Here is a 23,354-nt window from a genome sequence, read left to right as displayed (position 1 = left end):
CCCAATGATTACCAGTCCGCCGGACGATATCGGCCTGTCAGTTGTTCGGGACTGTCAGTTTTTTGTTCTTATTGACAGGCTGATATCGTCCGGCGGAGTGATAATCAGTGGGCCCCTTTAGTATCTTCACTAACGCTTCTAACCCGTTTAATGCAGCCCATTTTCGGAAGTTCTTTACTATGTATGGACGTCCGTCATTAGATTCGAAAATCTACGGTAAGTATACTCTTAAATACTTAACTTATTTATAAAGTATATAGTTCGTTTTTTTTTCAGCTTTAGAAATAAGGTAAACAATCTTGACGTGTCTTCTTATTGAAAAATATTGAAAAACGCTTTTAAAAAAATTGTTTATATTACTTACGAAAGCAAAAGAATGTAAAAGATCGTGTATGATTTATAATTGTAACATATGCAAAATTTCAAAAGTGATTTTCAATAAAAAGACACGTTAAGATCGCTTACCTTCGTTCTAATGCTAAAAAAACGAACTATAGTAAATAGAATACATCTGACAATACAACAATATGGTACCAAGCACAGTCGGCTATAAATAAGCCTAACAGCATTTATAAATACGTCATTATGACGTCATCTATGTCATTATGACGTCAGTGACGTAATTATGACGTCGTCTATGTAATTATGACGTCGCTGACGTCACTGCTACCTGGGAAGGCAACATTTTTTTATATTTTAATTTCTCTCTAGCCGTAAAATCACCAGCGCCGACCGCGAGCGCCTCAACGCACCAAGCATCGAGTTCACCATGAGTTTCATCGACTTCCAACGTCTATTCCACCGAGTGGAGACCGTCCATCTTGACGCGGAGACCTCCTGGCCCGAGCCTACCCTCGCGGACAAGATGAAGTGGCAGGTGAAGATGCATCAGGGGGCCTGGAGGAGGGGGGTCACGGCTGGGGGGTGCAGGAATTATGTCCGTAAGTATATTTATAACTAAAATATAAATCTGTATTGTGTCATTCGGATCTTAAAATCGTAATATAATTCTATAGAAGTATAAATTATAAATAGTTAATTCCAAAGCTAGCTTAAAATAATATTGAATATGTAAACAGTTTTGGAAATAATCGGTCAACCCAAGACTTGATGAATATAGGTACGTTATTGGTTAAGCCGTTTTTGAATTTTAGCCTGAAATATCCCTTAGTAAAAACCAATAAGAGGCATGGTGTGAGTAATTTTCTAATAATTATTAGTAATTCCGGGTTTTATATTATGCCTTCATAAGTTCACGGCATAGCGAGATATTTTCTCGTGTTTTCTGGTTCTTGTTTTAACAATTTTATTGAAATTCCCTATCTGCAGCTCTGCTAGACTTAGGATTGGAGAATGGTTAGTAATTACACATAAGTGAATATTTTTATAACCGTCTATTTTGATCGGCGCAGAGTAAATTTTGCTCATTGACAAATGACGGCTACATATAAATTGCAAGACTTGACGACATATGGCGTTTTCTAGCAGCTGTTTTGCTCCAAATGTCATCCAATATCGGATCGCACAGTGTGAAAATGCTCTTAAGGTAACAGACGGTTTTTTGCATCCGACCCTTAACTACAACCTCACCATTGATAAAAAACACTATTCGTATCGATTACTATCCAAATACCTAACTATAGACAGGAAGAGAATGGAAGCATTTGAAATGTGGTGTTGGAGACGAATGGAAGGCATTAGTTGAAGAGGCAGGATAACGAATGAGGTGTTACGAAGACTGAGTGAAAGGAGAGCTATTCTGAACACTATAGAAAATAGACGCGGATAGAGGAAAACCTAAACGCAGTTACTTGATCAAAATCAAGTAAAAGAAAAAGTAGGGGTCGTGTCGTATCAAAAAGTCAAGGAGCTGGCGCAAGATAGGGAAAGCTGGAAGATACTCCACCGACAAGAGAATAAATATATCCTCTTTGGAATAAATTAAGTCCACCAACGTGCTCACTAGCGCCACTGCTTAATAATTGTGATTATTTAAATTTAACGATAGATATTTAAAAAGGGGCCCGCTACGTATTTACTGTAGTTTATATTTAAGTTCCTTTTGAATACTTCAAACTAGTTTTTATGTTGCTGGATTCGTCGATCTGGTATTAGTGGCCATACAGATGATTCCCGGAACTTGTCAAATACTGTTGTAGGGATACCGATTTTATATGATTTGTACGACTCGTGCTTTGAGGTTATTTGTTCAACACTATATTCGTATTCATCGCAGATGGATTTTAGGTGCTGTATTAGCTTATCTGGGGTAGTTTCTTTTTCGAAGTAGCAGCCGTGGAGAAATTTGAAGGCTTCAACTCCGTGTAGGGTGGTGTTGGTGGCGGAACCTTTTATGATATGACCAGTTTTATTGCTACGGCGCTGATGGTGACGACTTCGGACAGTTTCCCAGTCGTTTTTGTCGGACAGACTTATATCATTGTCATTAGTTCCATCAAAGTGACCTATGAACTCCAAACAAAAACGGCCGTTTCAACTTTGGAGTTGGACGCATAGATTGACGAATCTAGCAACTTGAAAACTATTACAATGTATTCAAAAGGTAGTTAATTACAAAATAGACGTAGCGGCCCCATTTTTTAAATATCTATCGTTAAATTTAAATAATCACAATTATTTAGCGGAGGCGCTAGTAAGCGCGTTGATGGGTTAAGTTCATGATGATACCTTACTAGATTTTAACCCCATTTTTTCCAGATTTCTTCCACATGAACCCCCAAATCCAGATAGTGGTCTCCGAGACCGACACCCTCGTGGTGTCCCTGAACCAGCACAGCGTGATGGAGCCCAAGGTGATCGGCTTCAGCATCTATAAGCTGCCGAAGCTGCTCATCGAGACCGCTACCCCGACCCAGTTCAAGAAACTCAAGAGTACCGTAAACTCACAGTATACGAATAGCAGACAAGTTAGTCACAGGTGAGATATAATAAACCGGCCAAGTGCGAGTCGGACTAGCAAGGGGGAAAAATCACGTTTTTGTATGGGAGCCCCACTTAAATATTTATTTACTTCTGTTTTTAGTATTTGTTGTTATAGCGGCAACAGAAATACATCATCTATGAAAATTTCAACTGTCACACTTTTGCCCCTTACTCCTTTGTAATAAGGTGAAAAATGTAAACATATCTGTGACGTTGACTGTACTAACACCAAACGTGATTTTCATCTGCATCCCTAAACAGTCCAGCGTTATTCATAAACGCATTATTGACCTGAATTAGCTGTGAATCGTTTGTCTTTATCTGTCATTTTGACTTATGTATTTGTAAGAAAGGGATAAAACATAATTTAACTAAATCAGGCCCGTAAAGTTTTATGAATAAAGGATGACACGTTAGACCGGGCCGTGTCCGGGCCGGAGCTTCCGGCGCTTCGTTTTCTATGGAAGGCATCACGTGATCACCTGTCATGTCATAGAAAAGTAAGCGCCGGAAGCTCCGGTCCGGACACGGCCCGGTCTAACGTGAGTCATCCTTAAGGGGGTTATTAATTTGTCTTCGTCACAAACTCAACGGCTCATTTCAGACACAGAATAAGTAATAGTATTATCATACAGAACGGCCACGCACCGCCCCGCCCCGACTTGAATGACCTCGCCCGCGACAGCAGATTGACGAGCTTTTGCCGACCGCTCAGTACTGTTTTTAAGCAAGTTACTTACACAATGATGCATGCCCCGTGTACAGACGTGCCGTTCACATAGAAACGCAAGTGATTTTAGACGTATGTGTCCGTCCTGTGTTTCAGATGCGATCTCCAGCCCGGCTCCTATCTCATCATGCCGACGACCTTCGAACCGCGTGAGGAAGCCAACTTCTCGCTCCGCATCTTCTCCACCAAGACCATCAGGATGAGGGCCTTGGACTCCGCCCCGCAGATGATCAAAGCTGCCGTCATCAGGGCTCCGCCTGGCTTGGAACTTAGCCGATCAGTCAGGTTAGTATTCCTTTTTCCTTCTTGTATCTGTCGTGGCTAGACCATAGAATTTGATCATTTCATGAAATACATATTTACCATTTCAGAATTGATCACTTCATGATATTATTATGGTTAAGTTAGGTTTGACTTTTTCATGTGGCCAACCGCTCATTTCTTGAAATAATTGCCACATCATGAAATGATCAATTCTAAGATCTGACCACGACATATCCACTATCCTAAGCAATTACTTGTCTCTTCTCTCCAATGCGAACGGATTCTAGCATCTTTTGTTAACATGTTACACATGTCATTTGTCGCAACATCCACCCAGTATGTTGGGGTTTCTGTGGGTTCTCTACTAAAATCCCCCGATCCAATAAATGCCAATTTTTACCTTCTCAAAAGCCTGTTTGAATAATGATAATTACGCACTGTGGATCGACGCCATAACTTGTGGTTTGACATGAGAATTTTCTGTCTTTCGATGATCGATGATATTTTTTTCTGGTGTTGACAACGAATCGTTAAATTTGGGAGACATAGTCCTGGACAGATTCCCAAGATTCTTACAAAAATTCACAGTATTTATTTTGTTAAGATAATAAAAGGTTATCGTCGAATAACAGAAAATCTCATGTCCAACCACATGGCGACTTTCCACAGCGTTACGGTCTAGATTACTATTTTTCTGCCTCCTTAAGAAAAGGCCTATAACTTAAGTATTTAGCTTAATAAAATAAAAGGTGCTCTAACAAGAAATGCAAAACAGTGCTCGAGAGAATGCTGTGTACCTTAACGTTTGTTTGTTATTCTAATTGTTCTGTATAAAACTCGATAAAAATGCTTTTTGATCAATATTAATGTATGAATTATCAGAATCCATTTTAGACTATTCTTTTACAGTCCTGAACAAGAAGAGCTAAAGCAGCTGTAAGTAATAGCCAGTAAGCAAGAAAACACAAAAAAATCAAATGTAAAAAGTTTTATCACAATAGACGTAAAATATGGCCCAGGTAGCAGTGACATCAGCGACGTCATAATGACGGCATCATTACGTCATAATGACGTCGCTGTCGTCATAATGACGTATAAATGCTACCTGGGGGGACATCGACCCTACGCGCCTACATTTTTTAGTATCCCCTGTGCTTGCCAAACTATAGAAGACACAAACCAAACTGAGAACTGAAACTGAAGTTCGCCTTTGTACATCTTATTATTTGTACCATGTAATTTTTAATATGTATATTTGTACAATAAAGAGTTTACTACTACTACTACTACTACTGACGACAGTCGTAAAACTTCAGATTCTAGCTCACGAGGTCGAAGGTAGGGTGAGAGAGATAGAGATATGATCTCGTCGTCAGTTGGTTTGCGTAAAGTGCGGATGCCAGACTGATCATCATTTGTGACTTTTGTATTGCTTTAAGACAATGGGTCCCATATCATATATAATAAATCTGATTGACTGATACCTTACTAAAATTTGTGGAATACCCTATTGACGCTTCTAAGCAGATACTGCCCGCTACACCCCAGGTAGCAAAGTGACGTCAGCGTCGTCATAAAGACGGCGCTGACGTCATAATGACGTATAAATGCTACCACGGTTACGCTGGCTCTATTTCACATAGTAGGGTCATGAATCTAGGTGCCATTTAGTGGAAATCTAAAAATGGAAACTTGACATCATGCTTCGCGCCAATGAATAGGGGGCTTCTGTGCTGCCATCTACAGTTCATGCACGCCATATAAGCTCATATAGAGCCCTAGACATTAGTATATACAAGTAGTTATAGACGCGCCACCGAGCGACCGGGGGTAAGAGAAAGAATATTCATATAAAATTTGGGCAGCATAGGATATTTTCTCTTTCACTCTTATAAATTTCGGTATTTCGCCATTGCCTACCTATCTATGATGCCACCCGGTCGGTGATAAGGACAAAGCATGGCACTATTTTCTCTTTCCTCTTATAGGAATCGCAATAAGACTATATTTCTCTATCAAAGAGTGTCAGGCCCTTGGCGCAAACCAGGTCAAGTCTCCATTTTTAGATTTAAGCCACTAGATGGCACCTAGATGCATGACCCTACTATGCAAAATAGAGCCAGCGTAACCCAGACGGTCTAGCATAAGTTGCGTTCTCGCGCGCGAGTCCATACTTGAAGTCGCGCTAGATGTATGGAGTCGCACGCGAGAACGCAACTCATGCTAGACCGTCTGGTAGCATTTATACGTCATTATGACGTCAGTGACGTCTTTATGACGTCATAAAGACGATATTATTCCACAAGCCATCCATAGCTTATATAGAGCCTTTGTTGGTCCAGCTTCGCCCAGTACGAGGCGATCTTCCTTCAGCTAGCCGACGAGCACCGAACCATAGACGCCTTCGAGCTGCAAGAGTTGCTGGACGCATGCCTGCCCAACGATTATATCAAGAGCTGCGCGTCCATCGACACGTGTAAACAGATTGTGCTGTCGCTTGATGTATCCTTTTTAATACAGTTGCTCAAAAAAGTGGTACTTTTTGTGGCTGCGTAGCGTGCGAGAAGCTCAATTTCTCGAACTAGTGCTTTTTACTTTTTAGTTCCAAACTATACTTTCGAAACGCAGTTAAATAGTTATTTACGATACAAGTGCGGAAAATAGGAAATTCGAAACGAGTGGCGATAAATTAAAACACGACCGCAGGGAGTGTTTTAAATCGACACGAGTTGCGAATTACCTATTCGCACGTGTGTCGTACAACGTTTTACAGTACATATGGCCCTTTAAACTTTCGACATATGCACGAAAAGTGCTCTTTTACGCACTAGTGCGAGAAAGTAGCACCATATGTACTGTAAATGTAATTTAGCGCGGAGCAGGTACCAGGGCCTCATGAGTTACTCGGAGGTGTCGTTGAGCAACCCGCGCCGGGCCCGCGGCGGCCGCGGCCGGGGCGCGCACGAGTATGAAGGTATCGCGGGCTGCGGCAGCTCAAGTATCGCGGGCTGTATAGATACTTTTGGTTTTGGTTTCGTTTGGTGGTATGATTCTACTAATGATATATTAATTTATTATTTTTTCGCAATTGTATTAAAAAAACGTCGTTTACAACACGTGTGAAATGTCTTTTCACACTAGTTGTAAAATGTACTATTATAATACCAGGGCTGCGAAACTCGCTTCGGGCAAACTCGGCTCCGTTCGGCTCAGCATTGCTCCGAGCAATTATTAGGGTTGGCACAACTTGACGTCCCTTTGCGTGCACGACCACAGACAAGTCTTTCATCCAAATATTTGAAGCCGATTTTGCGTCAATGAGAAAAAAATGATAGTCAAGTAGGTATAATTTAGTTTTACCTTCTGCATTTCCGCAGATTAAAAGCATTTTATTTCGTGTATCAGAACTTTTTCGGAGTTTAAAGTCGATATTTATTTTTCTGGGCATATTTTTGACCATTTGTCACAGAAAAATAAACTGGTATACCTGCAAATCTTCATAAAATACGTGTTTATACGAGACAACGGTAGACAACTTTCACACAACAGGCCGCTTACAAATATCTGAACACGCCTCTATAGGGAATATTACGCGAAACTTTGCGTAGGTGGCGGCACTACCACAATCTGAGGGTCTATCGCGAAACAAGAAAATCGAAATTTCGTTATCTAGCATCTCTGTCACTCTTGCATATTCGAGCAGATAAAGAAAATATATAACGAAATTTCGGATTCGCGTTTCCCGGTAAGTCCTCTGTAAACAAACCGCCTTGATGCATCAATGTCTTCTTCTTCTTTTCTTTTAAAATTATGGCTTCAGCCCAGTGGGACTATTTCGCCAGTGTCAAGGTATTAAGAGGTTTAAAAACGACAAAAATTGTACGGTTGTACAAGACAGTGTACGGTGATTTGTTAGCTCTTGTAAATCGATAGCTAGACTTTACAAGAAGCACGTGGACTACCGGCCGTTGACTCCAAGATGATGGTTAAACGCGCTTCAAAATTAATTCTCCATTCACTGTACACTACCACATTAGTTTACTGTATAATAAGCTATCGATATTACACTTTAAACAATATTAATGAGCAAAAAACAAAGTAATTAATCACGATGCTAACTATCAAGATGGCGCTCGAACCGGAAGTCCCTGCATCAATGTCATATTTTATTATCTTTGAAAACTTGTCAAAAACCTGTTAAATGTACAGTATATATAAGTTACTCTATGGTTTACTAAAAAGGCTAGTGCTCACAGATTTAATGTATACGCTAGATTACGCAAATATCACGATATGTATTGAAACCAAGTGTGCCGACTTTTTCATACAAAATTTACTTATAATATTCTTTTAAAATTACTTACCTGCGATAGGAAATATGTTTTTGCCTTTGGGTGCTCGCAATTATTGGGCTGTTCCAGTTAATTATCACGCAACAAGGCATTTTTTAAGTTTTCACGGACGTCCGGCTGCAACAACTGACGCGCGTGGACTGTCAAGAGCGACAGTCAACCCCGAGGATTCGTCGGGGTTCGGACACGCGAAGTAGATACATTTGCTGTGCGTCTGCCGCTCCGATATCTCTGATGGCGACTACATAAACCTTCCTTAGCCATCCCCCAGAAAACAGGCACCGGGCGCATCAGCCTCGCCAACTTCAAGGACCTGATGTGCTCCCTGAAGCACTGGCAGATGGTCTTCAAGGCCCATGCCCGCGAGAAGATGGGAGTGTTGCTAGCGGAGCGCCTCAGGGATGCGCTACGAGAGGTATCTGTTATTTATGTAATTCCAACAGCTAAGCATTCCAAAAACAGTATGTTATGTATCTAATAATGCCCGTGTAAACAAAATAGTACAAAAAAAAACATGGTTTATGAAAAATCTATTTTAAAACACGAAATCAGTGTTCTAAAGATTGATTCACCCTTTTGACATTCAAGATCACGTCTTCAAAATCACCCAGTATAATCCAAGTAATAAGAAAAAAAAACCTCGGTTGTTACCACAGGTAATAACTTGGTAACTAGTGGGAATACCGTAAAACGGTCCTACTTTGCACCAATTTTTGCTCCATTTTAAGGGAATTTTGAAACTTGAAACTGTTCATCATTAAATATTTTGACGAATTATATATTAAGAAGTACGTCTTATGTAACATATTTTATCGGTAAATCAACTTTATGAAATGTTGTTTTATATATGGGGCATTTTCTATGAAAAGGGACCTTATTGTCGATGGCGCTTACGCCGCACAGCATCGCGCGGCATTGTATTTATATCGGAGCATCGTTTATAATGGCGTAAGCGCCATCGACAATAAGGTCCCTTTTTATAGAAAATACCACATATAACCAAAGATAGATATTGATATAACGAAGCTATGAATAAGGAGCACAAGATACCCATTGTTTGGGGTATTTTTGCTCCTACTGATAGTTTACTTAGGAGTGCAAAGTTACCCCATTGTGCGACAAATTAATAGGCCGTGCCAAAAAAGATAGATTAATTTTATGACTACTGTAGCAATTGAAAATATGAATACAATTTAGTTTATCTAAGTATATAAAAATTAACATATAAATATTATGTTTGAAAATATTAGACGTTAAGTCCTTTTTTTGAACTGGAGCATAGTTACCCACTAGCAAATAGGACCGTTTTACGGTAACCCTAATTTCCTTTCCGTATCGTCACTTTTTTACAAGCTTTTATTTAACTTGTAATGTACCTATGTAAGTATGTATGTAAAATGTTTGTAAGGGTCAAATCTTGCAAGTTCAATATGACCCACTTCCCGGTTTCCGATGAAGCTGAAAATTTGTATACATATGTAAGTCGTGTGACAATACAATATTATGGTACCATCGACCTGATCTGATGATGGAGACAGGAGGTGGCCATAGGAACTGCGATAAAACAACGCAACCTAATTGTGTTTGGGGTTTTTAGAATTGTCTGGATGAGTATTAGTTGCGTGTGGAAAAAAGTACAGTCAGTGATAAAAGCTTGTACTAAAAATGAAATTTTTGCTAAAAACTTATTTTCCAGGTGGGCTTCGTTGTTCCCGATAGGGCGATGACCTTGCTGCTTCTGAGGTACATGAGGAAAGACGGCATGCTGCGGTTTGGAGACTTCGTGTCCACCGTCATGCACTTGCATCGAGCGTTCAGTAAGTTTGTGTCTACTGTCTAAAAGCTAGTTTCTTAAAATGGCACATAAGCTAATACCTCAGGTGATCAGAGGGCGGTACTTCCTTTTTAGCGAAATTTATTTCGCCAAATTTCACTTGGCAACCAACTTTTCGCTAAAGTTTCATTTGGCGAACCAATCGTTGGCATAACCTTACTTCGTAACCATTTCATTTCCCAACCAAATACTTGCGAAATGAAAATGACGTACTAGGTTGGGTTAGGTTAGGTTAGATTATGTAAAATGTATATCAAACCCCTGCCTCTAAATCCATTCAAAGCCCAACTATATACTTGGCTCAAAAAACAGGTGTTTTACTCTTTAAATGAGTTCCTCCAAAAATAGTAATATTAAATAGAAATTATAGTTTTAAGCAAAGATAGATATAACTCCGTAATAGATGGATACAGTCTAAGGAAAAAACGTGCCTCGAAAATCAAGAAAATTTGATTCTCGTTCAGAGGGCGCTACTAGCTTTGGCCTACTGTCGTATAGATGGCGTTGACGGTTTCGTTTGTTATTTAACAATTTCAACGCATATCAGTGAAAGAACATGGGTCAAAATCATAAAAATAATTAATGCTAATAAAAAAAATCATTTATCCATATCTAAATAAATTTTATCGTATTTTTAAAATATTTATGTTTAGTTTTAAAGTGTGTCGACAGATGGCAGTGAATTTACTGGGGTTACAAAATTTACTATGACAGTACCGCTCTAGTATAAGTTACTCTATGTTTTAAGTAAACAATGTAATAGATTAAGACATAGCTTTAAGATAACATTTGCATGCTTAACCAGCAAAATATGTCACTGTACGGGAAAACCTTTCCAATATGAAATTTTAATTTTTTAAATTTGCGAAATGAAATTTCGGCCAACTAAAAATATGGGATAAATAGTTTGGGAACTGAAAGTTTGTCAAGTAATTTTCGCCGAAACATCAGTAAACCCTGGCAGCTACCTCAGCCAGAGGATAAGCCTGGCCATCCAAAAAGGTAACGCTGCCAGCCTTCTGGGCACTATAACGCATGAAGGTGACCTGGGGAGCATTTTTTATTTATAAGTTTACTCATAGAGTAACTTATACTAGAGCGGTACTGTCATAGTAAATTTTGTAACCCCAGTAAATTCACTGCCATCTGTCGACACACTTTAAAACTAAAAATGAAGATTTATAAAAATACGATAAAATGTACTTAAATATGGATAAATGATTTTTTTATTTGCATTAATTATTTTTATAATTATGACCCATGTTCTTTCACTGATATGCGATAAAATTGTTAAATAACAAACGAAACCGTCAACGCCATCTATACGACTGTAGGCCAAAGCTAGGAGCGCCCTCTGAACGAGAATCAAATTTTCTTGATTTTCGAGGCACGTTTTTCCTTAGACTGTATCCATCTATTACGGAGTTATATCTATCTTTGGTTTACTTTAAGATTTATTAAATTATTATTACCTTCACGCTTAAACCGCTGAACCGATTTAGTTGAAATTTGGCATAGAAACAGTTTGAGTCCCGGGGAAGGACATGATAGTTTTTATCTCGGAAATCATCCCTAAAAAAAGTGTAAAGGGTGGTGAAATTGAGAGATTTAATGAGTTGCCTGATAATTGTGTCAAGGAATTAAGCTTATGCCTAAATTGAATTATTGCTATTACACTTTCTCCAGGCGCTAAATTTACTCTAGCTACTGTTAAGGGGCCTACTGACTATCAGTCCGGCGGACTATATCGGCCTGTCAGTTATTCGGAACTGTCTAATTTTGGTTCTCAGTGGGCCCCTTTACTGATTCCACACAGACGAAGTTGCGGGCAAAAGCTAGTATATTTTTAACACTTCGTTTAAACTAGCTGAGGTTCTCTCGCCTTAATTTATATTTATATGTGAGACAGATACCTATTACTTATTTTACAATTTTGTTTTTTTTTTCAGACGTATTTTACGCAAACGCGGCCACGTCCAACTACATCAATCTGAACCTATCTGAGGTAAGTATTTTTTTTTTATCTTTTTAACTCAATATCAGCACGGCTAGCACATCTTAAGGATGACTCACGTTAGACCGGGCCGTGTCCGGGCCGGAGCTTCCGGCGCTTCGTTTTCTATGGAAAGCATCACGTGATCACCTGTCATGTCATAGAAAAGTAAGCGCCGGAACGGAAGCTCCGGCCCGGTCTAACGTGAGTCATCCTTAATTTGAAGTCGAAGAAAACGGTGTACCTATAGATCATACTCGTATCGCTCCATGAAAACCATACTTTCGTCACAGGGCGGACACGCTATACATAAAAACAATTGCGTTTCTATGTGTGAACGGCACGTCTGTACACGCGGCATGCGTCATAGTGTAAGTTGCTTAAAAACAGTACTGAGCGGTCGGCAAACGGCCGTCAATCTGCTGTCGCGGGGCGTGGACATTCGAGTCGGGGCGGGGCGGGGCGTGGCCGTTCTGTATGATAATACTCGTACTATTACTTATTCTGTGCTTTGGTTATACAGAATCATTTGTGTTTCAAAATTTAACTTTTGACAAATCGAACAATGTCATTTTTTTAAACTAAAGTAAAAATCATTTATTGTACACAAAGATTTAGGCAGAAACAAAAATTAACTGGTCTTAAAACTAAGGGACAATTATGTACATTTATGCATTTACAATGACCAAAGATAGATATAACTCCGTAATAGATGGATACAGTCTAAGGAAAAAACGTGCCTCGAAAATCAAGAAAATTTGATTCTCGTTCAGAGGGCGCTACTAGTTTTGGCCTACAGTCGTATAGATGGCGTTGACGGTTTCGTTTGTTATTTAACAATTTTAACGCATATCAGTGAAAGAACATGGGTCAAAATCTTAAAAATAATTAATGCAAATAAAAGAAATCATTTATCTATATTTAAATACATTCTATCGTATTTTTATAAATCTTCATTTTTAGTTTTAAAGTGTGTCGACAGATGGCAGTGAATTTACTGGGGTTACAAAATTTACTATGACAGTAACGCTCTAGTATAAGTTACTCTATGCAATGACGGTTGTACCGGTTCCTACACTAGGCGTAGCCTGTCACGTAGGTAACCAATCCAGACACGAAATATCAGTGACATGATTTGTGCGAAATGCCAATAAGACACTATACTTAAATTTAAAGAAGTTACTAATGAGTAGGTGATCACAATAATAGTAGTTACAAAGCTAAAATTAAGATAATTGAACAGATACTTACTTGTTTGTCTTGTAAAAGTCGTATAGTAACCGTCGGTGGTTCTCAAGGAGCGATACGAGTATGTCAAGTTGCGCTGCGGGCTTAGCACGGTAGCATTTTTATCGCCTGTCACGTTCTAACAAGTATGTAAGTGCGAAAGTGACAGGCATAGTGACAGGTGATAAAAATACAACCATGCTGACACCGGATCACAGCAAGTTGTCCTAGCCGTGCAGTAGTTATCTGAATGTTTTTGCAGTATGTTTCCCTATTTTGTTTTTGTTACCCGTATAATGCGTCTCATACATTGCTACCTGGTCCTGATACAGATCATCAACCTGATCTAAAAATGAAGGCCGGAGATCAAAGATGAAATCTCGTTGAGTTTAGGCTATTATGTGAGTATTTGAGCATTAGGTGACTAAAAGTTCGTGTCATTCACGATGACGGGCAGATTTGTCAAATCTAACCCACAGGGCGGACATACATCAAAAATCACTTGCGTTTCTATGTGTGAACGGCACGTCTGTACTGTACACGCGGCATGCGTCATTGAGGAGCGGTCGGCAAACGGCCGTCAATCTGCTGTCGCGGGGCGGGTGGTGCGTGGCCGTTCTGTATGATAATACTATTATTTATTCTGTGTCTAATCTTTAAATCTAACAGTTAATTTTTTTATCCTCATGACAATACGTATAATGAATAGAATCCTGCGTTACTTTGAGGAAATCCATATTAATTAATACAAAAATATTAACACATGCGTCTTCGCGAATGACACGATCTATACCTACCAAAAGATAAGTACAGCCACCGATATTAGGGGCCATTTTATTTAAAGTTGTACGGTTAAGGAATTTAATTTCAGTACCATTTCGTACCTTGTCACAGTGATAATAGTATGAGGTCCCTAGCAACTTTCATATTGATTATCCCTTTGACAGGTACGAAATGGTACTAAACCTACTGAAATTAAATAGGTACTTTGACTGTATACTACACTATGATTTCAGATTAGTGATAATCGAACTTAAACTATCGTGAGACATATTTCAAAATATTTAGATCAGTACGGTTTTTACTCACTATTATTTTTAGTCGCTTTTTGCGACATGTTTCGGATTCTTTGCACTGTGCACGACGTACAACCGCCGCGGACACTCGTGCCTGAGGAAGGATTCCCAAAGAATCCGAAACATGTCGCCAAAAGCGACTAAAAATAATAGTGAGTAAAAACCGTACTGATCTAAATATTTTCAGATTAGTGATTTTTTAAATGTTATTTCTACTTAGAATAACAAGTTCATTCGATCCTACTAGGAGAAAAAAAAGTCCCTAGATTTTCCATTCCCTCACCATTTTTTGTACACTTTGTATGACGGTAACGGCATGCAAGCCACGGCTGGATTGAATAGGGACGAAATTAGAAATGTGATTTAACTGACAATTTTTTATGTAATACCCCAAAAATTATATCATTCGATTGAAAATTTAATTGTATATTTTGTATAATACAATTTGTGTGGGTATTTTTTTAAGAAATTGTCAGATAAATCACATTTTAAGTTTTGTCCCTATTCACCCCCGCCATCAGGGATGGCAGTTAGTGTTAATAGGAGAATAAAAGTACAAAATTTATTCTCCTATTAACACTAACTTCCTTTCGCTTTTACCACTGACATAGATACGTCCGTGCATTACAGGTAATGCACAAATGTATAGAGTTAGACAAAGAAAATCCTGCAACGATTTTGATAGCATACGCAGTGCAAGTGTTATTTATACGTCATAATTTCATACAAGTTTGACGTTTATAATAACGCTCTCGGTATGGATGGTATAGAAAGGATGCCAATCTCTTATGGCAGAATTGTTGTAAAACTGACCGCTTTCAGCTTTCAAAAATAGTTCCTAATCTCTCCGGTGGCGCTAGTTAGGCTCTGGGACATGAGTATAACATGAACCATATAAGGCAACAAATAACCCGACCAAACTACGTAGGTTGTTTTTGGTAGTATTTCGGTGTATGGTGGCGCCGCCTAATTACTGTTTTTTGATGGACACTTTTCATACATAGAGATTTGGCTCCTTTATATAGTCTCCATGCAGAGTAGTTTGACGGTGCATTTCATGTAATGTACGGACAGTCAGTGTTAAAATCGAAAGAGCTTCCTGATTCCGAGTAGGTAGAATCAACATATAAATTCACAAATTTGAAAAAAGGTACCTACTGTAAATATGACCCTCGTACAATATGTGAGTAATGTGACCAATATTTTTTTTGTTGCAGTGGCTGAAATGTGCGCTAACCTGTTGAATCATCAGTTGAACATCATCCTTGTTATGTGTGTAAAAAAGGACGATTTCATATCGATATTGATAATTAACTCGTTTTTAAGTGACATCTTCATACATGGAGTCAAACCAAGAAAAGTATGCAGAGATTATGACAGCACACGCAGTGCAGGTGTTATTTTAAACGTCAAACGTATGAAATTATCACTGCATAGTATTAAACAAAGTCGCTTTCCGCTGTCTGTCCGTCTATCCCTATATGCTTAGGTCTTTAAAACTACGCAACGGATTTTGATGCGGTTTTTTTAGTGTTTCAAGGGGAAGGTTTATATGTATAATTTGTAAAGGTTTTGTGTAAATTAGTTGAACTACCCGTGCGCAGCCGGGGCGGGTCGCTAGTGACGTATAAATAACACCGGCATTGCGTGTGCTGTCAAAATATCTGCAGAATTTTCCTGGTCTAACTCTATACGTTTTGTGGTAATCAAATGTTATATCGATGGTTGTATTTTATCATTATTAACAGATCAAGAAAACATTTACTCGTCCAATTTTCAACAGTAATATATAAAAGTAATAAAGTTATAACTTTCATGATATTTCACAGTATAAAGTGTATATTGTTAATTTGAATTCTTAACTGGCATTATGCTCGTAGTTATTGGACTTTTAAGAATAATTCGTAGATACTTGACAGTACTCAAGCTATAAGATAATTTGTGTAAATGTCATCCCAGGTAGCATTTATACGTCATTATGACGTCAGCGACGTCTTTATGACGTAATAATACCGTCATTATTATGTCATTATGACGTCGCTGACGTCACTTTGCTACCTGGGATAGCTTAAAAACGTAGGTAGGTACTCTAAATTGAACGTCAACGCTGCTTACACACGTAAAAATCTATATAATTCCGAAACAAGAAATAATTCTACAAGATCCAACGTTAAGTAGTTATTTTGAAAATGTTCAAAAACATTTCGTCTCGCACAGAATTACTAATGTTTGTCTGTCTTAGAATCGTATAGCACTTTCGACAGTAAATAATATGTTCCAAAGTTTATTTAGTTCGAACTCTGGCCTAAAAAAGCACTGATATATAAAGATGATATTAACCACCAAAATTTTAATTTTATTTTAAAAATTTGCTATTTTACACGAATTAAAAAAGGTCTCGGCTTTTTGTTAGTTAGTTCGTTTTGCTGGGCATTTTCCGCAACTCGACATCCAATGTGCCTATTTTGCGTGAAACGAGGTAGCGCTACTCTAACCACCCCAGCTCCTCCACGAAGCCTAGCAAAGTCTTCAGGTTGCTAGTTGCCTCATTTAGTGTGCATGGATTCCCTAGGTATTTGCTCCTATATACTTCTACCTGTTTACAGTCTAGGAGAATATGTTTTGTTGTTTCGGCTTTTTGTTACAACCGCATGTGTATGGCCAGCTACACAATGGAATACTCGATGCATTTAAAATTAAATTATGTGTATGTGTGTATAAATGTTAGTTAAGATCAGAAATTTAATTATAAACGATCTCGCTTTAAAAATAAAAGTATTTTAAGTGACATTTTTAAAGATCACCAAGGTGGCGTTATGCTGTATCCACACTTGTGCAAACTTGTGTTTCAATCCTTAGGGCAGTTCCCTGAGCCAGAGGGCTAAAATATCTTCTTATATGATCATACTTTTCTAAAAGACGTTGATATTCGTAGACGTGGAAAAAATATATGTAGTTCTTGATTATATTATCTTTAATTTATAATATTCCGATACACGAATTATGAGAATTCGCTCGATACAATTAATTCCCAAAGTAACCTCTAACTAGGACTTTTAATCCAACTTTACTCGGTTGTTTATTATGTGACACCATAGAGTAACTGATACTAGAGCGTTACTGTCATAGTACATTTTGTAACCCCAGTAAATTCACTGCCATCTGTCGACACACTTTAAAACTAAAAATGAAGATTTAAAAATACGATAGAATGTATTTAAATATAGATAAATGATTTTTTTTATTTGCATTAATTATTTTTATGATTTTGACCCATGTTCTTTCACTGATATGCGTTAAAATTGTTAAATAACAAACGAAACTATCAACGCCATCTATACGACTGTAGGCCAAAACTAGTAGCGCCCTCTGAACGAGAATCAAATTTTCTTGATTTTCGAGGCACGTTTTTTCCTTAGACTGTATCCATCTATTACGGAGTTATATCTATCTTTGGTGACACTATAAACGAAAAAAAGAAGAAGAAACAATCTTAACTTAAATAGTAATTTGACCGCGTTCGAATTTCGATATTGTAAGGCAACGTTTTAAAAAAAATCGACAAAATTCGATCAAAATTGACATTTGGCGCGCATGATCTTCCCCGTTCTTTCTTGCGAAATGTGACAGTGATAGCGGCAAACCGATGGAACGGCCTTAAGGCATATGACTAATAATAGTTTGCTGTGTGAAAAGTCGCAGAAAAAAAAATGTAAGTCGTGGTGATATGACAGTGAGACTACAATTGATTGCGTCGATTGATGGTCCCTATCACAGTGCCTACAAGTCTCTTTTGGTTAAGCTTAATTTGAGAAATAATTGAAGAAAAATGTTTTTTTATTATATTACATAAAATGTTACATTTATTAAATAATAGGGTATTACACCGTATATAAAATAAATTATTTCACACCATGCACGAAATAAAGCACCAGATAATTATTACAGATACAGCAGTTATTTCTAAACACAATTTCTATTTAATCGGATTGAAGTATAAAAAGTAGGTGAGTTGACCGTGACGTCATTGTTTAATGTTTCATATAAATTCCATATGTGGTATTTTCTATAAAAAGGGACCTTATTGTCGATGGCGCTAAAGCCATTATAAACGATGCTCCGATTTAAATACAATGCCGCGCGACGCTGTGCGGCGTAAGCGCCATCGACAATAAGGACCCTTTTCATAGAAAATGCCCCATATTAGCAAATCGTTTTGACAGTTCTAAAAAAGAAACTGATTTGACTAGTAGGAGAATACCCTATTGTGTTAAACTTAAAAAAAATGTCTAAAAACTTTTTTCTCAAGCATGCTATGTAATATTGATATTACGTTCGTTTTTTTATATTAGGCTGGGAAGTATCGCGTTTCAGGCGCGGCTAGACGAGAGGTCTGTAATGAAATTTCATACAAAGTTGCAGGCCTAGGCCGGGAAGTGGCTTTTTTTTAATTTCTATTTCACATATAATTGTGGCACAGGATCATGGCATTCAGCCATTAAAAAAAACTATAAGCAATATTTGCTTTTTGGTTCGTTTATGACATTCTGCCAATACGCCTATTAAAAAAAATTTTTTTCTTTTTTTTAACCTGACTTGGGCTCTATGGCTTAGGGACATTAGAGCGGTAGGACTGTGGGGGGATGGTAGCCTGGGGAAAATCCAGGACCCTATATTAATCGTTTGAGAAAAGCACTATACATACATCGGCGTGAAAACGGGTTGTCGGCCTCATAACTATCCGGCCTCACTACCCCGGCAACCCCTTCCTTCCCGGCCTCTGTAGTAATGTACTATTACTTAACAGGTACTCGATAAAAAAGGGAAATGTCATAGGGAGAATCATTCATTTTAGCATGCTAAAATTTTCAATAGCTTGGTGGTCTTTAAAGTATTCGACCTAGTAATATGTTCTTAAAGCTCTTGTATGCTATAAATCGCTTCTATTTATACCCCAGGTAGCAAAGTGACGTCAGCGACGTAAAAGTGATGTCATAATGACGTCATTTATACGTCATAATGACGTATAAATGCTACCTGGGACGTATTACGTTATACGTTACGTATTAAATTACTAAAGTTTCCACCGACTTGGCGTTTCAAATTAATTGTAAGACTCTTTTCACATGAAATTACCAATTCGTTAATCACATTATTTTGTATCAAAGCTGGGTTTTTAAGTTTTTATCAATTTTTTTAATAAGGGGGCCTAGCCAAAATGACAATCGTACATCGAAAAACGCCAAACGAAAGGAAATCTCGTCTAAGCTAACTTTGTATTGGTTTAAAAGGACAAAGTCAGGTAGTGTCATTATTTAATGGAAATGAAAATTAACGATGACATTGTCACACTTTATCAGGATCAGGAAAAAATAACAGAATGACATATGCTAAGAAAAGTCACGTGACTTTTTCCATACATTATTTAAGTTTCGAATAGCGTTTTTATCTTTTTTTTTGTTCTGTGCTCTACAGCATTCTTGCGAATTTAGCTGGAGGTCCTATTTGTGTATGCTCCTTTTTTGGGCCTCCCGATACACTGATAATTTTTATTTATTGAAACGCGAGCACTCGCAATGCGAGGCATAGTAGTAGTTTTATCAACTTGTCATTTTGGTTAGACCCATGAATCTAGTTTAACTGGATCGGTCATGAGGGGGGGAATGACCGTACGGGATAGTCTTATGTATCTTTCAGTAGGAGTAGCAGAGAAAGCGCTGTTATTGTTTATCCTTCTCACAGTCTCACTTTTTTTTATTCCTCACCGTAAATTATGGTTTATGGTGGGCTACAAATCTACTCGACCAATCATATTGTCGCGTTGCGTATGTTCTGTCCCTCACGGGCGCACGCGTATAGCTCATCTATGTAATGCTAGATGTATTGTTAGACCCCTTGTTTGTTTAACCAGGTAGCATTTATACGTCATTATGACGTCAGGGACGTCTTTATGGCGTCATAATGACGTCATCTCTGACGTCACTTTGCTACTTGGGATAGTATATAGAAATCTGTCAAATTCTCAAAGATGTCAAATAAAATACGTATAATTTAGAAGGTAGTTGAAAGGTGGAGCTGATTATTACGTTAAATTTTTCGCTATATTTCGTGGATACAATCCACTGTTATTTAGATAAGTTAAATTTACTATCTGGCATTCCTGTAGCCTTTAAACTAGATTTACTAAAACTTAAATGTTTTTTAGAATTAAACGTTATTTCTCGGATTTGTAAAAATATGACATAATTGAAGGAAAATTTATGGGAAGCGAGGGCGTGAGAGGCGCATATCATCATGGACTTAAAATATAAGAGACTAGTTAAAAGTAAAGAGCATAGATAGACTAATTCGCATTGCTGAACATAGAGACCTATAGACATATGGTCGCCGACGGAGATGGCACGTGAAGAATAAAAAAACAAACGGAAATGCTTAGTGTAAATAGACTAAAATCAAAGTTAAAGTATGCGAATAAAATTTGGAGCTAAATTATAATGGAAATTATTACAGGGCATGGTGTTCTGCCTTTTCGCAGAGCTTTTTTTGGCCGAATTTCATTTGCCAACCAACATTTCGCCGAATTTGCGATCAATATTTTCGGACCGATACGACCTTCAGACCTTCAAGAAAAGTGCGTACTCCCATCTTAAAGGCCGGCAACGCGCTTACAACCCCTCTGGTGTTGCGGGTGTCCATTGGCGGCGGCAATCGCTTACCATCAGGTGATCCGTCTGCTCGTTTGGACACCCGCAACACCAGAGGGGTTGTAAGTTCGTTGCCGGCCTTTAAGATGGGAGTACGCTCTTTTCTTGAAGGTTTGAAGGTCATATAGGTCCGGAAATACCGCAGGCGACAGTTCATTCCACAGTTTAGCTGTGCGAGGCAGGAAGTTTCTAGAGAAACGCACAGTTGAGGACTGCCAACCATCTAAGTGGTGAGGATGGTAATGTTGTCGCGTAGGGCGATGGCGAAAAGAAGCGACAGGGATTAATCCGAACAATTCCTCAGAGCACTCCCCGTTATTGTGCACATAGCCAGTATACACGATAATCTAGTATCCTGATAGCCCGATAGATGTCGTGGGCCAATTCCAGTAGTTTAGTTGTTAGTGATTGTATGCTGTTTCATGTTAAAGTACTATGTAACACGTGATTTGCTTTAACCTTTTCGACGCCCCAGGTAGCAAAGTGACGTCAGCGACGTCATAATGACGTCATAAAGACGTCTCTGACGTCATAATGACGTATAAATGCTACCTGAGGCCGTGTCAAACATAAAGCTGTCATCCAGACGCCACGTCACCGAAGTGTCAAAAAAATTGAACTATGCATAGACTTCCGGTTCGAGCGCCATCTTGATAGCATAGCATCATGATTAATTACTTTGTTTTTTGCTCATTAATATTGTTTAAAGTGTAATATCGATAGCTTATTATACAGTAAACTAATGTGGTAGTGTGCAGTGAATGGAGAATTAATTTTGAAGCGCGTTTAACCACCATCTTGGAGTCAACGGCCGGTAGTCCACGTGCTTCTTGTAAAGTCTAGCTATCGATTTACAAGAGCTAACAAATCACCGTACACTGTCTTGTACAACCGTACAATTTTTGTCGTTTTTAAACCTCTTAATACCTTGATACTGGCGAAATAGTCCCACTGGGCTGAAGCCATAATTTTAAAAGAAGAACTATGCATATGCATGTAGGTCTATGTTGCTCTGTGGTCTATGACCGATTAATCGGTCTTTGGCGTTGAACCTACGGTGCGTATATATCGGTCATTGGCGTCCAAAAGGTTAAGGCCTTAAGCATTGTGAAATACCTGAGAACCCAGTTTTTACCTAATCTTTCTATTTATATCTTATGTAACTTATGTAATTGATCTAATCACAATAATTACACATTGTATGTACTATATGTGGTTACAAATAAATGTATGAAAAATTACTCTCGTGTTTTATTATATGTACGTACACTTTAATTGACCGAGCGAAAGCGAAGGTTTCCCTTTCAGCTTCGGCAAAAAAAAATCTTATGTGTCGGATGTTCTCGTCTACAAGTCACCTTTTCCATCCAATTCTCTTCTGGCGTTTATTATATTATTCTATAAAGAATCTATTCTAAATGGGCCCACTGACTATCAGGCCGCCCCAGTAGCATTTATACGTCATTATGACGTCAGCGACGTCATTATGACGTAATAATGCCGTCATTAAGACGTCGCTGACGTCATTTTGCTACCTGGGGCCGGACGATATCGGCCTGTTAGAACAAAAATTTGACAGATTCAAAGATTCATTTATTTCGTCATCATGGGTTACATAAGGTGTCATTTCGGTAATATATTAGGTCCATGAGCCATGGTGTGCCTTTCGGCGTACGATATAAAAATATAACAAACACTAAAATACCTAAGAGTACACGCTAAAATATTCTTAAAATAACAACAAACACTTTAAACATAAGGCCAAACTCACATGCAAAAAAAAATTAAACCAGATACAAAACAGATGTCAGAGGTGTGTTTTTAAAAAGAAGCATGTCAAAATTGTCAAACAGTTAACAAAAGAAAAAAAATATAGTAAAAATTTATACATCATTCAACACATTCATTAATAAATATAGTTCCGAACAACTGACAGGCCGATATCGTCCGGCGGACTGATAGTCAGTGGGCCCCTTTTGAACCACGTGAAGGTATGTTTACAAATATGCATGTATGCATAGGATCATGAAGACAAAGATATATTATGAGTCATAATTACACATGAAAAAAATGTGCATGTCCATTGCCCATAGGAACTATGTAAAATGCCAGTGTAATTAGTAGAATATAAAACAACATTAGTGAAACAAAATATTTATTCACAAAAAACGACAAATGTCAAATATATCTAGATCATCCATACTAATATTATAAATGCGAAAGTCTGTCTG

General features: G+C 38.1%; 1 protein-coding gene across 1 annotated transcript in view; it reads left to right on the top strand.

Moving 5' to 3' along the window:
* The window catches only part of LOC134754551 (calpain-C), a 67,466-nt gene extending 49,950 nt beyond the window's left edge, over positions 1–17,516 (top strand). The window contains exons 9-16 of the mRNA XM_063690855.1: positions 712–941; positions 2,719–2,938; positions 3,770–3,958; positions 6,280–6,439; positions 8,561–8,704; positions 9,986–10,106; positions 12,073–12,128; positions 15,637–17,516. Of these exons, the coding sequence (XP_063546925.1) occupies positions 712–941; positions 2,719–2,938; positions 3,770–3,958; positions 6,280–6,439; positions 8,561–8,704; positions 9,986–10,106; positions 12,073–12,128; positions 15,637–15,663 (1,147 nt within the window). The 3' untranslated portion in view covers positions 15,664–17,516. The remainder of the gene's footprint in view (positions 1–711; positions 942–2,718; positions 2,939–3,769; positions 3,959–6,279; positions 6,440–8,560; positions 8,705–9,985; positions 10,107–12,072; positions 12,129–15,636) is intronic.
* Positions 17,517–23,354: the final 5,838 nt, after the last annotated feature.

Source organism: Cydia strobilella, chromosome Z (genome assembly GCF_947568885.1).
Source record: "Cydia strobilella chromosome Z, ilCydStro3.1, whole genome shotgun sequence".
Classification (NCBI taxonomy): domain Eukaryota; kingdom Metazoa; phylum Arthropoda; class Insecta; order Lepidoptera; family Tortricidae; genus Cydia; species Cydia strobilella.
This window is presented reverse-complemented; position numbering and strand designations above follow the sequence as displayed.